Source organism: Salvia splendens, chromosome 15 (assembly GCF_004379255.2).
Source record: "Salvia splendens isolate huo1 chromosome 15, SspV2, whole genome shotgun sequence".
Taxonomy (NCBI): Eukaryota; Viridiplantae; Streptophyta; class Magnoliopsida; order Lamiales; family Lamiaceae; genus Salvia; species Salvia splendens.
In genome coordinates, this window is record NC_056046.1 from 6739900 (window position 1) to 6754464 (window position 14565).

The 14565-nt window shown below is 39.3% G+C and overlaps 2 protein-coding genes and 1 non-coding gene across 3 annotated transcripts; 1 reads left to right on the forward strand and 2 right to left on the reverse strand.

The window, feature by feature from the left end:
- The first annotated feature begins 1093 nt into the window (after positions 1-1093).
- Positions 1094-3108, forward strand: LOC121767782 (pectinesterase-like). Its single transcript, XM_042164108.1, has 2 exons — positions 1094-2212; positions 2352-3108. The coding sequence occupies exons 1-2, from the start codon at positions 1171-1173 to the stop codon at positions 3038-3040; spliced, it is 1731 nt and encodes a 576-aa protein (XP_042020042.1). The 5' UTR covers positions 1094-1170; the 3' UTR covers positions 3041-3108.
- Positions 3109-4945: 1837 nt separating this feature from the next.
- On the reverse strand, positions 4946-10122 carry LOC121768568 (probable acyl-CoA dehydrogenase IBR3). The gene is made up of 17 exons (XM_042165102.1): positions 9825-10122; positions 9050-9184; positions 8764-8904; positions 8533-8664; positions 8248-8433; positions 8063-8140; positions 7827-7946; positions 7471-7569; positions 7241-7358; positions 6868-7130; positions 6584-6778; positions 6257-6399; positions 6080-6164; positions 5799-6008; positions 5570-5722; positions 5365-5469; positions 4946-5297 (listed from the first exon to the last, which is right to left on the reverse strand). Exons 1-17 carry the CDS (start codon positions 9957-9959, stop codon positions 5106-5108), a joined length of 2490 nt encoding a protein of 829 aa, XP_042021036.1. The 5' UTR covers positions 9960-10122; the 3' UTR covers positions 4946-5105.
- Positions 10123-13575: 3453 nt separating this feature from the next.
- Positions 13576-13682, reverse strand: LOC121769638. The gene has a single exon (XR_006043658.1). It is a non-coding gene; the product is annotated as a small nucleolar RNA R71 (small nucleolar RNA).
- Positions 13683-14565: the final 883 nt, after the last annotated feature.

The window sequence follows — 14565 nt, forward strand, 5'->3', positions numbered from 1 at the left end:
TAATGCATCTAACGATTCAATTAATATTAATAATAAAACCAGATTTGATAAATGATAAACCGATTTAACTAATATTAGTAATGAAATCAAATGTGGTAAATGAAAATTCGTATATGATAAATCTGTAATCAACATATTTATATATACCAACTAATGTAAATATACGACAATTTTATTAGTATTACTTATTAAAATATGTTAGATTATGTATTACATTAAGATGAAAGATAAAATAATATCTGCAAAATATTAATTTTATATTGCAAATATATATTATGATACTTATATTTTTTTTCTCAAAAATCTTTACCAATATAAAATAATTACTACTATATCTTTAGGTGTTAATTTTTCAAAATCCTAACCAATATTGAAAGAGAATAGGGAAAATTATTAGCATACTTTGTATAGCTAATCCTAATTTTTAATACTCTGCTATTGAGATCTTGCAAGGAGACCTTTTGCAAGAGACAACTTTTTAATTCCCAAAGGTTAGTGTTTTTTTCAACTAATATTCTAAGTGTGAAAACTGAAATAAAATAAAAAGTTAATAAATAATTGCATTTTCAATTTAATTGAAACGCGTTTAAGAATAAATGTTTCTCCTATAAGGTTTACTAGTTAGTATTGTATTGCACCGGATTGAGTGGACTCCGAAAATTTTGTAGTCACATATATAATTAGTTTAATTAATATGACAAAAGTAATTGTAGTATCTAAGATACTGACTTGCCATGCGAAAAAACATGAACAGTTTATAAAAACAACTTAATCTTTTATCTAAAAACCATTTCACATAGCGTTCACATAAAAGTTATAGAAAGTATAGAGAGATTGTCCTCATTTATATAATAAAGTAAAATGGAGAGCATATAGAAACAATGCATAATCTATAATAAGTTGTGTAATCCAATTATAAATGACTAGGCCACAAATTTGCATTCACTGGCAACCCTTCTTTTCTAATTTACACTATCCTAATTTTTGGATCACAGCTAATTATCAACCTCGATTCTATTTTTAGCAAATTCTCGTAAATCTATAAATACATTCACATTTTCACCATAACATCTGTTCAGAGCTCGGATACTATACTAAAAAAAGGCATACCGACTCCCGAGCTCTGAAAAAAAAAGAAACATAGAAAATAAATAGTTTATTAAACTATTTATGGGACTCTCCAAGAGAGTCGTCGTCGTCGGCGGCCTCGTCGCCTTGCTCTTGGTGGCGGCTGCGATCGCCACCGCAATCGTTTTCACCAAACACCACGACCAAAAAAATCATGACACCAGCAAGCCGAGCGGCAGCGGCAGCGGAGGCGGAGGCGGAGGCGGAGGCGGAGGCGGAAGCGGAAGCGAAGCTGTCATCACCTCGGAAGCGGTGAAGATGGCTTGCTCCACCACCGACTACAAGGAGACGTGCGAGAAGAGCATCGCCGACGCCAAAACCTCCGACCCCAAGAAGCTGGTCGGGGCGGCATTTGGGGCCACGATCGGCAGCATCTCGGGGGTGCTGAAGAGCACCGCCGAGCTGAAGCAGGCCGCCACCGACCCTTCCATGAAAGTGGCCTTTGATGTCTGCGACGAGGTGCTTCAGAACGCTGTCGACGATCTGAAGACCTCGTCGCAGAAGCTCACCTCCTTCTTCAACCCGGCCAAGGTGAAAGCCTTCGTGGCCGAGCTAAGGACGCGCCTCGCGGCCGTCGGCGACGACCAGGAGACGTGCATCGACGCGTTCGAGAACACCACCGGAGACACAGGCGAGAAGATGAAGGCTATGTTGAAAACCGGCAAGGAGATGTCGAGCAATGGCTTAGCCATGGTGACCGACCTTTTCTCGATCATCGGATCGCCGCAGCTCTCGAGCTTCCTGGGCGGCGCCGGCGCGCGGAGGCTCATGGCGGAGGAAGATGATGTTGATTCCGCGGAGAGGAGGATTTTGCAGGCGGCGGCGTTGAAGCCGACGATGGTGGTGGCTCAGGACGGAAGCGGCCAGTTTAAGACCATCTCCGCTGCTTTGGATGCTTTGCCAAAGAAGAACACTAACGCGACCATCGTGATTTATATTAAGGCCGGCGTGTACAAGGAGACGTGCATCGTCCCGAAGAAGGTTAATAAGGTCGTGTTTATCGGAGACGGCCCCGGGAAGACTGTCATCACCGGAAACTTGAACTTCGCCGCGGGTGTTAAGACCTACCACACCGCCACCGTCGGTCAGTATATCTTGATATCATTATATAGTACATTGAAATCTTTTATTCTTTATTCCTAATTGAACAGAAATTTAAAGATCGCGCCATGTCTTTTAATAGGCTGACCATTCTCATAATTTTAAAAATTTTCCTGTGACAGTTGTCAACGCTGACGAATTTCTAGCCAAGGACATAACGTTCGAGAACACGGCCGGGTATGAAGGCCATCAAGCGGTGGCGCTGCGCGTCTCCGGTGACATGGCCGTGTTCCACAACGTGCACATCCTCGGGTACCAAGACACCCTGTACGCCCACAAATACCGCCAGTTCTACAGCGGGTGCACCATCTCCGGAACCGTTGACTTCGTCTTCGGGGACGCCCTCGCCATCTTCCAAAAGTGCACCTTCGTCGTGCGAATGCCCGGGCCGAACCAGGCTTGCATGGTGACTGCGGAGGGGCGCATCGACCCCCGCAGCCCCGGGGGCTTCGTGCTCCAGAACAGCAGCATCGTGGCCGAGGCGGCCCTCCTCTCGGCCGAGAAGGCCGTGAAGGTGTACCTAGGGAGGCCGTGGAAGGAGCTGTCGAGGACGATCATCATGGAGTCTGACATCGGCGGCTTCGTGGACCCCACGGGCTGGTCGCCGTGGTCCGGGACATTCGCTATCGACACATGCTACTATGGTGAGTACAAGAACCGGGGGGCCGGATCGAACACGTCGGCCCGGGTCCAGTGGAAGGGTATTAAGAAAATAACGCCGGAGATTGCTCAGAGCTGGACCGGTGGCGCCGCCTACGGCGACGACTCTTGGATTGAGAAGGCGGGAGTCCCTTATGTTTCAACATTATGAAAGTTTTGAGAGTGTGATCACTTGTAGTAATACTTTCATATATATAAATAGTGATTCATTTAATTTCATATACTCGAATGTCAAACACAACATGAACGAACAAACAAAGTATAATTACCACATATATTTATTAATTAAAGAACAAGGAATATTTTTTAAATCAAAACTTGTAATTTTTGCCTGGTAATTTGGGAAGCTTCGAAAAGATTAAAGTTTGATTCGTAAAGTGGAAAAAGTTATTAAATGGGATCATAAAACTACTCACTTTATATAAGTTTTAATGATAAGAATGATATTGTAAAAATGAAGTAATTATAAAAATGGTATTATGCTTGTGAAATAATGATATGTGGGAAAAATGAAGTACTATTATTCTGTAATAATAATATTATAAAATTTACTTGTGAACATATACAATTAAAATATCATTACATGAGTTCTTAAAAATTATTTATAATTTAATTTGATATATTTATTATGAAAAAAATTTAAATTGAGAGAATTATATATAATTAAATTTTTTTTTGAAATGATTCAAGAGAGAGAAATTGATTAACTTTAGTTTTTTATATAATCCATTAGGTTTGGACAAAAATCCCCTCAAAATGATATAGACTCTTAACAAAAATTATATGAATCGAGATTAAATTTAGATAATCCAATCCAATGGTCATGATTAATGTAGTTGAGTTATCATCCAAAGGAGTGTTTTTAGCCTAGTGCAACCAGGTATGAGCCAAAATAAAGTCAATTCTCGGTGAGTTTAGAGTGATTTTGTCAGTTATAATTCGATGGAATTATATTTTACTACTAATTTGAATAAAAGACTTCAATTTAACAATATTGATATGTGGACCTCGTATTTGCATGAACATTGTTTCCGCATCCGATAACCAATAATAGCCATAATTCCTCCTTAAAAATCTGACTACTAAATTTAATTTAGTACCCAAATCCCAAATATCACGCAGTTTTAACACTATAACTCCCACTTCTCCTAAGCAAAAATCTCACCATACCTTGAACGATCACCAAATCCAAAGCTGGACGGGTGCAAAAGCCTTCGGCGACGACTCTTGGATCAAGGCATCCGGAGCTCCCTATAATCCTAAGTAATTAATATTTAGTTCATATTGATTATAATTAGAGGAAATATCTTTTTAGTTCCACGAACTTTGCTAAAGTATCATTTGAGGTCCGTGAACTTTGAAAATATCATTTTAGGTCTATCAACTACAAGTTAATATTATTTGAGGTATTTTGAACTTTTTTCGTACAAAAATGCCCTTAAGGCATTCAAAGGGCAACTTGGACAATTCTTTCTCCACTCATCTTGACGGCAAATTTTTATATTTAAATTCAATTTGGATGATAATTGATCTCCATTCTGAAATTCATATAAATAATACTCCAAATGACAATCCAAATTAATATATCTATCTAATTCCAAAATAAATAAACTAAATATAATTCACAAATCACATATAGTAGTTCTTAAAATGCAGTTTAGATTGAAAAATAAAATAAAGTATCAAGTCCCAATTCACTATCTCTAAATAATTGGTCATCTAATAATTGAAAAATTAACACATATTTTTTAAGGTAAATTTTAATTATATTTAAATTCAATTTGGATGGTAATTGAATCAAATAGTAGTAAAAAAATTGTTGGGCTCTATGTCTTTGACGCAAGATGAGTGGCGAAAGAATTGTCCAAATTGCCCTTTGAAGACCTTAAGGGTATTTTCGTCTAGAAAAAATTCAAAATACCTGCATTGATATTAACCTTGGCGGACCCAAAATGATAATTTGACAGAGTTCATGGACCTAAAAAAATTTCCCTCTTATAATTATATGCACTTCCAGTTTGTGATGTTGCATCATTTCTTTAATATACTTCCTAGATTAGGACTATTGTCTGATTTTTCAAAAAAAATTTTGAAATCAATATTACAACATGAAATCCTTTTTTGAATGTTACAACAACATTTTATTCTATCGCGGTATATAAGCGTCGTTGTACAACATTAGTATTATCTTATAGAAGGAAAATAGGAGAATGTGTTCAAAGCTTAGCTCTTCGAAGCTCGAGTTTTGCAATAGTTTCCAGATGGACTTCATCGGGACCATCTGCAATCCGTAAGGTTCGTGCGGTTGCCCAAAGGTGAGCCAGGACTGTGTCGCCCGATAAACCCGCTGCACCGTGCACTTGCATCGCCCTGTCCAGCACTTTCAGCGCCATGTTCGGAGCAGCTACCTGATGCAGCGATTAGCGTTAGGCAACGTGTAAGTTTCACAACTCCAACTTTGAGGCTAATGCGTACCTTGGCCATGGCGATGGTTCCACGCGCCTTCTTGTTCCCAACGCGGTCGAGCTCATCTGCAGCCTCCAGAACCAGTAATCTAGTCCTCTCAAGGTCCACCCGGCACTGCAGCGCAAGAAAAGCTCGATGTTACACAAAATAGTTTGGGAGAGCTAAAATCCGAACGAGGGGTGCTAAAAGAACCCAAGTGCACAAATAAACAAACCTTTGCGACATCCGAAAGGAAAGAGCCGTGCTCAGCGATCAACTTGTCGAACGCGCGCCTGCTGATTGCTCGTTGAACCATTAACTGCATGCCACGCTCAGCAGCGCCAATCAGCCTCATGCAATGGTGTAACCTGCCGGGGCCTAGCCTACCCTGGTGTAGAGCGGGGCAAAAGTGAGGAGCAGCATTCAAGAAACTCGTGAAAACACGAAACGGAATGAAATCTCACCTGTGCGATTTCAAATCCACGACCCTCACCGAGTAGGATATTCTTGGCTGGTACTCGTACATTTTCGAATGATATCTCCGCATGTCCATGAGGCGCATCATCAAAGCCAAACACCGTCAATGGTCTCTTTATGTTTACACCGGGAGTATCGATGTCGACCAAGATCATGGATTGCTGTTTATGCTTGGGGGCTGCAAAATCAGTCTTTCCCTACATTTTTTTTGAGTTAGAATATAGATTTTGAAACATAATCTTGAAGCATATGAGATAGCAAATCTAACCATGACAATTAGAACTTTGCACCTAGGATCCATGGCTCCGCTCGTCCACCACTTTCGACCGTTTATAATGTATGAATCACCTTGCCTAACCATTAATTTTTATGAGAATCGCATGAACACGGCCTGAATATATCCCATTCAAAGATCAGAGGACACAATAATGTTGCAGCGGTGTACCTCAAGATGGAACACTCTATATTAGTAGCATCGGAAGATGCCACTTGTGGCTCGGTCATTGCAAATCCAGACCTGATTTTGCCTTCAAGCAAGGGAACGAGCCACTGGCGTATCTGTTCAGCATCTCCGTAGCGCATTAATACCTACAAGAAATGCAGAAGACACAAATAAGGGATCATCATATAATGCGATACGACACGGTTAAGCACAATTAATCGGGCCTCTCAAGTAGAACCAATATCTTATCATTAACAATAATGGTTTTGCAATTACGGAAAACAGAGAGAGTGAGAGACTGAAGAAATATCTTCTTGTTGCTTTTCTAACCTCCATATTTCCCGTATCCGGTGCACCACAATTAAACACCTGTGGAGCCCACACAGAACGGCCCATGATCTCACAAAGGTATCCATACTCGAGGTTTGACAGACCAGGACCGAGTATTTTATCAAACGCGTTGTCAATCAGACCATCTTTTCCTTGGCCAGAAACAACTTTATTAACCCTAGCAGCACTATCAAACTGCATATAAACATGGATATATTATTTTTAGGAAGAGAGCTTAACGATGGCAAATGAAATGAGAAGTGAACTGAAGTAGCTGCACATACAGGAATAAATAAGTTCCATAGGCCTTCTTTCTTTGCTAGCTCCTTTAGCCTCTCCTCTTCGGGGTGAACAGACCAACGCATGCTCGAAGCAGCAAGTTTATAGAACTCATTTTCCATTGGATATATGCGATCCTCCATAAACCTGATCAATCTGTTTCTCAAGTCCTGAACTTTTTGATTTGGAACAAATTTTCCTCCACTTAAATAGAGGCTATCTCCATTCTCTTTTCCAAGTGGTTGTGCGTGTTCTCGGGGAATTAACTCTGAAATATGGAAATCAAAGCAGCAACTTGAATATATCGGGAGTAAGAAACTCAGATAGCACCATTCATAAGCAATATGGTAATCAGAATACGTCAGAAATCGAGGTTACCATGTGGAGGATGCATGGGAAGCACAGATTCCCTCTGAATAAATGCCCAAGCAATCTCGATCATAGCATCTGCCTTCTGTCCAGCATGGCGGGCACGCTCTCCTCCTGAAGCATTTCCCTACAAAAGGCATGTTTTGAAATATATATAACTATTCACTACTAAGATCCTATACGAAAGACATCCAAATGGGCAAGCAAGCCATCTAGCACATAAGTTCAATAGCCAATACCATGATCCATCGAGCATGTACTCCGGCATAGATAGATGCTCCACGAAACATAGAAAAGGCGAAGTAAAACTTCCATTGAGAGGCAGGCCATGGTTTCCCCTGAGTTGCCATCAACAACCAGAGTTAAGAGCTCCCATGAAATCCAGTGTTTGTACAGTCACAACAATGAGATCGAGGAAATTAATAATTGAAACTCTTAAGTGCTGACAGTTTTCTTGTTTGATTCTTTTATCCCATCACTAAAAATTATTTAGAATACCGATAATATACCCGATCTAATTATTTTCAGCTGTATAAAACAAGGTTTGGCTATTGCAAGGACTGCATAAATTCAGAGATCATCAAGTAGTCCTTACAGTAACAGCACAATATTCCGCCAGATACTCCGCTAAGGTAGGAACTCCTTCCGGTATTCCAGTAAATTCAAGACCACCATTATTTTCTACTTTGTCCAAAGAAATATCCAAGACGTAATGCTGACATGGCAGAGAAGAAATTGAGCAGTATGTCAGTGTACAAGTGAAATTATACAGGTCGAATATCAGACACACAAAAGAGCCATAACTATAAGGGATGCAATAGAAATGATTACCAAGCAGCTGTATGCAACATCGCACATTTGATTGCCTAGGGTGGATAGTTCCCAGTCAAGGATACCAATCACTCTATCCTGATATAAGATGGAGAAAAATGATCTAATTCATTCAAGAAAAAAACTGGCTTTTGAATCATATTAAGAATCAAGCATGTAAGAAAAGTTTTAAGTAAAATACTTACTTCGGTCGAATGGAAGACAAGATTGTCAATGCGAAAGTCGCCATGGACTAAACCTGCAGCTGCCCCTGAAGAATCTTCAGGAGGAATATGCTGCGACAACCAATCAGAGAGTTCTAACATCCTGGGATTTCTGTTGGACTTTCCCGCACCAGTAGAAACAAGATACTGTCTGGACCATCTCTCGACCTAAGAAAGTTCAAACGGAACACAAAAGTCATCAACAAATTTGACAATAATAATTGACTAGATGAGTGAACATCTGCTAGGGAGAAACAAATTGCTTACCTGTCGTTTACAGTAATTTTTTGGTTTCCCATAGCTTTGCAGACCGATGGCATCCACATCAGTAGAATGAAGGGAGGCCAATGCTTTAGCAGTAGCATAATATATGGCGCGCCTTTGCGTAGGTTCTACGTTCTAAACAACGAGTAGGGAGATAATTAGATTTTCCTTACAATATTGCCTTAGTTTACAAGATAACCAGAATGAAGGCATCAGGAAGAATGAAAATCATACTGGAAGCATGGGCTCGATAAATATACGTCCTTCCAGATACTCCATAATGTAAAATGTGGTCCCAATAACACTTGGGTCAGTACACAAGCAGTAAACTTTAGGCACCGGAACCAACGTGTGAGTACCTAAGGCATGTAGCACCTGCAGTGTTCCAAAATAGCACTTCAAAATTAAGATGGGCCGGTTGGAAGGAAACACTTACAAATATTTGAGGCAAGCAACAACTTCCCAGGTATTAGAATACTTATTCCAATCTGTAATGGAGAGAGGAGAAAAGGAATAGAACCTGAAACTCTCTTTCAACAGCATGTGCGGATTCAAGCAATTTCCCCGGGGGTTTCTTTCTCAACACATATTTTTTCTTCAAATTTCCGCTGTGAACTTCCAGGAGGAATGTAGGATTGGACTGACCATGGCCAAACTGAACTCGAAATACAAAGCAGAAATAAGAACACTCAAAATAAACTCTGCATACAAATAATTCACATATAAAACCATTTCACCTCATCAGCTATTATGCAAAGAAAACAAATATGCATATCAACTTTCCAATGCAAAAATTATTTATATGGATTAATCTCTGGGTTTTATATTATTATATATGTACACAACCATAACAGAGACCAAATACTACTATGCAAAAAACTATTTTCCCACTTTTATTAGCTTAAAAACATGAAGAATAGAGAATATAAAAATATGATAAATCCTCCCTATCATTTTCTTGTGAACTATCTCAATTTCCAAAGCACAGACCTTTCTCTTTCTGCCAATTCAACCATTTAATTACAGCTGAGCTCAAACAATTCCCAACTTTTGAAGTAAAACCACAATAATCGGTGCTCTAATATGCAGAAACTACAAAGTATCATCAACTCTTAATTCAAGCACAACTTCAACTTTATTTCCCAACAAAAAAAAAGCAAAAGATCAAAACTTTATAGCCGATCACAAATTCAATTCTGCACAATCAACTCTTCCACGAATCAAAATTCATCAATTCCTACTCCTGAAGAAACAAATTCCCAATTTTGAAAAATAAAGAAAGTAAAAAACCAAACCTGAGAAACAGTGAACTCTGAAGGATTCCGAGGGAACCCATCAACATTCGCAATCGCATAACGGAGCACAGCATCAACATCAAAGCTCTGAGCCGGGTCGACCCGACCCACTAGCTCCGAAGTCCTTGTCGCCATTTTTCAGCAGCTGTTAGTCCCTAGATCGCACTTCTTGATAATCAATTTTATAAAGGTGGGAATTAAAAATTGGTTTCGATAAATTTCAAGAACTGGACTATGATTTTTTTTTTCGTTTTCTGAAAAGTTAATTTGTATTCGGAAATGCCAATGGGTATATACCTAACTGGAGTACTATACATAGCTACGGCGAAATTAATAGAACTGGATAAGGATTACCATTTACCACGTTTGATTTGGATTTAAAAAAACTTTTCTTTCATAGTTTCATTTATTGATGTGGATTTAAAAAACTTTTCTCAATATTTTCTGAATGAACTTTTAGCCTAGGTATCAAAAATTCCCAGGTCACCGAATGTCAGAACTCTGTTCGAAATTGTTAAGGAAAACATAAATCATTGCAGCAAGTATAAAAGGGAACTAAAGTTGTAAAGGGAATTTATGGTTCATGAGAATATGAATTTACGGAATATAATCCATATATTTGGAAACATATCATAATTCTGAAATTGTAATTTTATTTATTTAAAATACTTTAATGACTTGAAAATAAAGCAATATTAAATAAACTATTAGTATTTTTATTAAAATTAGAAATAGACAAATGTAAAAATAAGCATGAAACAATTCTTATACCAATAACAAGAAATAACAGAAATATTTGAAACAGAAACCCCGCCAAAATTCATGAAATGGGGGTCAATCCAAACATTTGATTCTGAATATGAGTCACTTTTTTTTATTTTCTTAAATATAATGTTACGAATTATGAAAATACATGGTAACTAATTTTATGAATTTTGAAGCTCAGAATGTGTAACTAAATATGCTTTTCCGCAGCAATCTTTTTTGCCTTCATTATGTCTCCATGTTATGAAAGTGAGTCTTGCTAGAAAAAAAAAGAACCATTTTCGTCTCATTACATTAGAGCTTGGTGTTTGGCTTTTTCAAACTTATTTTATTAAAGTATGGTTTGCTTAATTTTGTTGATTGTTGAACTTGTTATGATATTATTATTCCACGATACTGTTAGGTTTGTGGTTTTGGATTCAGTGTATTTAGTTTTGTTAAAATAATTATAATTTGTAACCAACGGGTCATAGCGCAGTTGACACAACGGAGCTATGGTAACCTTCAGGTCACGGGTTCCCGCCACCTGCCGGGGGACTTTCAACCTTAATCAACAAACCCAGTCAAACGGGATTAATCGGATTTCACCTTTCGGTATACCTGTGTGATGCGTAGCATATTTCTTATACTTTTCCCCCTAAACTACACACTTTTATGTTAATTATAACTCATCAAGTTGTATTTGTTTTGAAGTTTAGGAGGATTGGAAGCTGGAAGTTCGCCGGGTGAAATTGACAAAGCATGCAGAGATGAGAAACATCGCCCGGTCGGGCGATTATGAGATTCGAAACGCCCGGTCGGGCGAAACACGTAAAAGCATGAGGAGAGTCCAGAAAGTTCGCCCGGTCGGGCGATTCTTCAAGACACAAAACGCCCGGTCGGGTGTTTCCCACGATGCACCCCAGTAGCAGTTCGCCCGGTCGGGCGATTATCCCTTTTAATTTCGCCCGGCCGGGCGTTTGGTTGTTTAACTGCAATATTGCAGTTTTTGCGGGAGCGTTTTTGTGGGGAAGAGACGTTGCTGTCAGAAGGGGGGAAAGAAAAGAAGGAAAAAGGAAAAAGGGAAGAGCAGTGACAGAGGGGAGAGAAGAAAAGGCTGCGAAAAAGTAAGGAGGAGAGAGATCTGGAGAAAAGGAACGTAATCTGGGCAGAATTCCATTTGATCAATTTGGGGGAGATTAAGTTTTGATTAATTGGTGGAGACGTTTTGTCAGAGAAGTTGACTTTGGAGAGAAATCATTTTGAAGCAATAATACCGATTGATGCTTGGGAGTTTATTCGAGCAATTCAACAACAATTTCTTCTTGGTTTCTATGGTTTCAGATCTCTCATTCATGCTCCTAGTTTGATTATGATTGGCTAAAAATCTTAGTGTTGCTCCAAACATGTAGACGAATAAATTATTCATGTGATTTATGCTATGTTCTTCTGTATCTTATGATCGTCTTCATCACAATTTCCTTGTTTGAATCTATTACTTTTGGTGCATCATTAGTAGTAGTTCCATAATCCTAATCAAATGTCTCTTTAACTTTGAATAGGAAAGATCCTTGTGGTGATGAATTATCAATTAGATTTGTTCAAATGATAATTTGATAATGGATTTCTTGTGCTTATAGTAATTGATCTTTGAGTCTCGCGCTTCCGTAGGATCCATAGATTAATGAAAATTAGTTTATAGAATATGTGTTCAACTATTCTTCAACTATTGTTTGTCGAGCATGTTCAGTGCTAGCATCGAGAATTGATTTCATAATCCCATAATTCATAAGATAGAGTTGGACATTAGAATAAATCAATGTTTTATTCGTGAATGTTTGGAGTAACAATTTCTTCTCTTCATTCGTCTAGCTTATTTAATTTCTTGTAATTGTCGTTACATGATCTTTAATCAAAATCTTCAAACTAAAATCCTCTTTAGTATGGGTTTTCTATGTTTTAGAGTTAAATAATCTTTCCTTCCCTGTGGATCGACACCTTAAATTACTACACACGAAGCTGTAATCTTGCAGTGAAGTGGTAATATTTGGGTTAATTAATTGAACTTGAGTGATACTTTATCTATTGTAATAAGCCTAAAAATTACACATCAAGTTTTGGCGCCGTTGCCGGGGAAGGCAATAGATTGTTTAACTTCTAGTGTGTTTATTTTTGTGTTATTTTTATTTGATCCTTTTTTTTATTTTGTAGGTACTCATTTCGTTTTCTTTAGAGGTGATAGCTATCTACCACGTCTGGACTTGAAGACGAAGGAGTATATTTTCTAGGTGACATTTTCTTAATTCTAGTTAGGTAGTTAGTTTCACTTAAGCACACACATTTTATAGTACTTACCCCGAAGTTGTCGAGAGGTCTCGCTTTCGGTAATAGGAAATATATTGTGCTTGTGTTTGGTGTATTTTCTGTTGTGTAGGTATATAAAAAAAAAAAGTGAATGCACACGCGATCACAGGGTACACCACCGTTTGGACTACTCTGTTATCAAAGAAGAAGTAAGGTTAGAGGGTCAGAGTTTGAGATCTTCCCGGACTATTCGAGTCCATTCAGGAGTAATCGACTCTTTGGTGAAGAAAGGGATCAGGATTCAGACGGTGAATCAATGGCTGAGAACAATGAGATTCCACCACCCGTGGTGAGGTTTGGCGACACTCTGAGATCGGGAATTGAGTACCCAGGGGAGTGTGCCTACGCAAATGACAACGTCAATATTCCACCTCACTACATCAGTTTGGTGAATGGAGGAAATCTTTTTCACGGACGGGATGATGAAGATCCGGTGAGCCATTTGAATGCCTTCTACGAGCTGACAAATTCTCATAGACCTCCAAATGTGGAGCATCATCGGATTAAGAGGGTCTTATTTCCATTCTCATTGAGGGAGAAGGCAAGAGCGTGGTATGACTCATTACCGGGCTACAACATAGCAACATTCCAAGAATTGAAGTCGTTGTTTCTTGTGGAATACAACTCTCCAATGAAGATTGAGAAGTTGAGAGAGGAGATCACCTCATTCCGACAGAAGTATGATGAGTCCTTCGCGGAGGCATGGAAGAGATTCACGGAGTTGATAAGGAAATGCCCAAGTCACGGACTAGCTCCGGGGCATGACCTTTTGAAGTTCTACAAGGGACTCAACAGTGAAGGCACGGGATTGGTGACTGCAGGCTCGAATGGGAACCTAGATGATCTAACTCACGATGAGGTGAGGGCTTTGTTTCAAAGGCTGGCCAACAATCAACGGAATTGGCACAATCCAAGGCGAGGGGCTGATAGAGCAGGAGATACATTTGGTGCTACAAAGGATGCGGAAAGAGTGACCGCAATTGAGGCTCAACTGGCGGACATTAGCACTCAAATGTCGTCGATGACAAAGGCAGTTAAATCTCTTCAACTGACTCCTCAACCCCAAGCTGTGACGGTGATGAGATGTGGGTTGTGCCAAGGCGGGCATCATACTGATCAGTGCCCAAGTCTTCAAGGACCACCTGTGGAAGATGTGAACTACATTAGTAACAATCGACAAGGGTTCAACCAAGGCAACCAATACAACAATCAGCAGAATTGGAGGCCTCAACAAACGGGTTGGAATCAAGCTGGTCCTAGCAACAACTCGGGTAATCAATGGAGGAACAATACTCAACCCCCGGGTTATGAGAAGAAGCCATCAGTCGAGGATCAGTTGGGACAGATTCTCTCTTTTATGAATAAGAGTCAAAAGGAGAATGAGAATTTCAAGGAAAAAACAGTGGAAAAGTTTGGACAGATGGAGGCTACAATGAGGAATCTCAAGACTCAGATTGGACAGCTTGCTACAACATCACACACAAGGATTCCTAATACCATCCCAAGTAATACAGTGCCCAATCCGAGAGGTAATGAACAGTGCAAAGTAGTGACTTTGAGAAGTGGTAGAGAGTTGGATTCAACACCATTAATGGACGGCCAAGGTACTTCCGGCATCTCACACGCAGGGGCG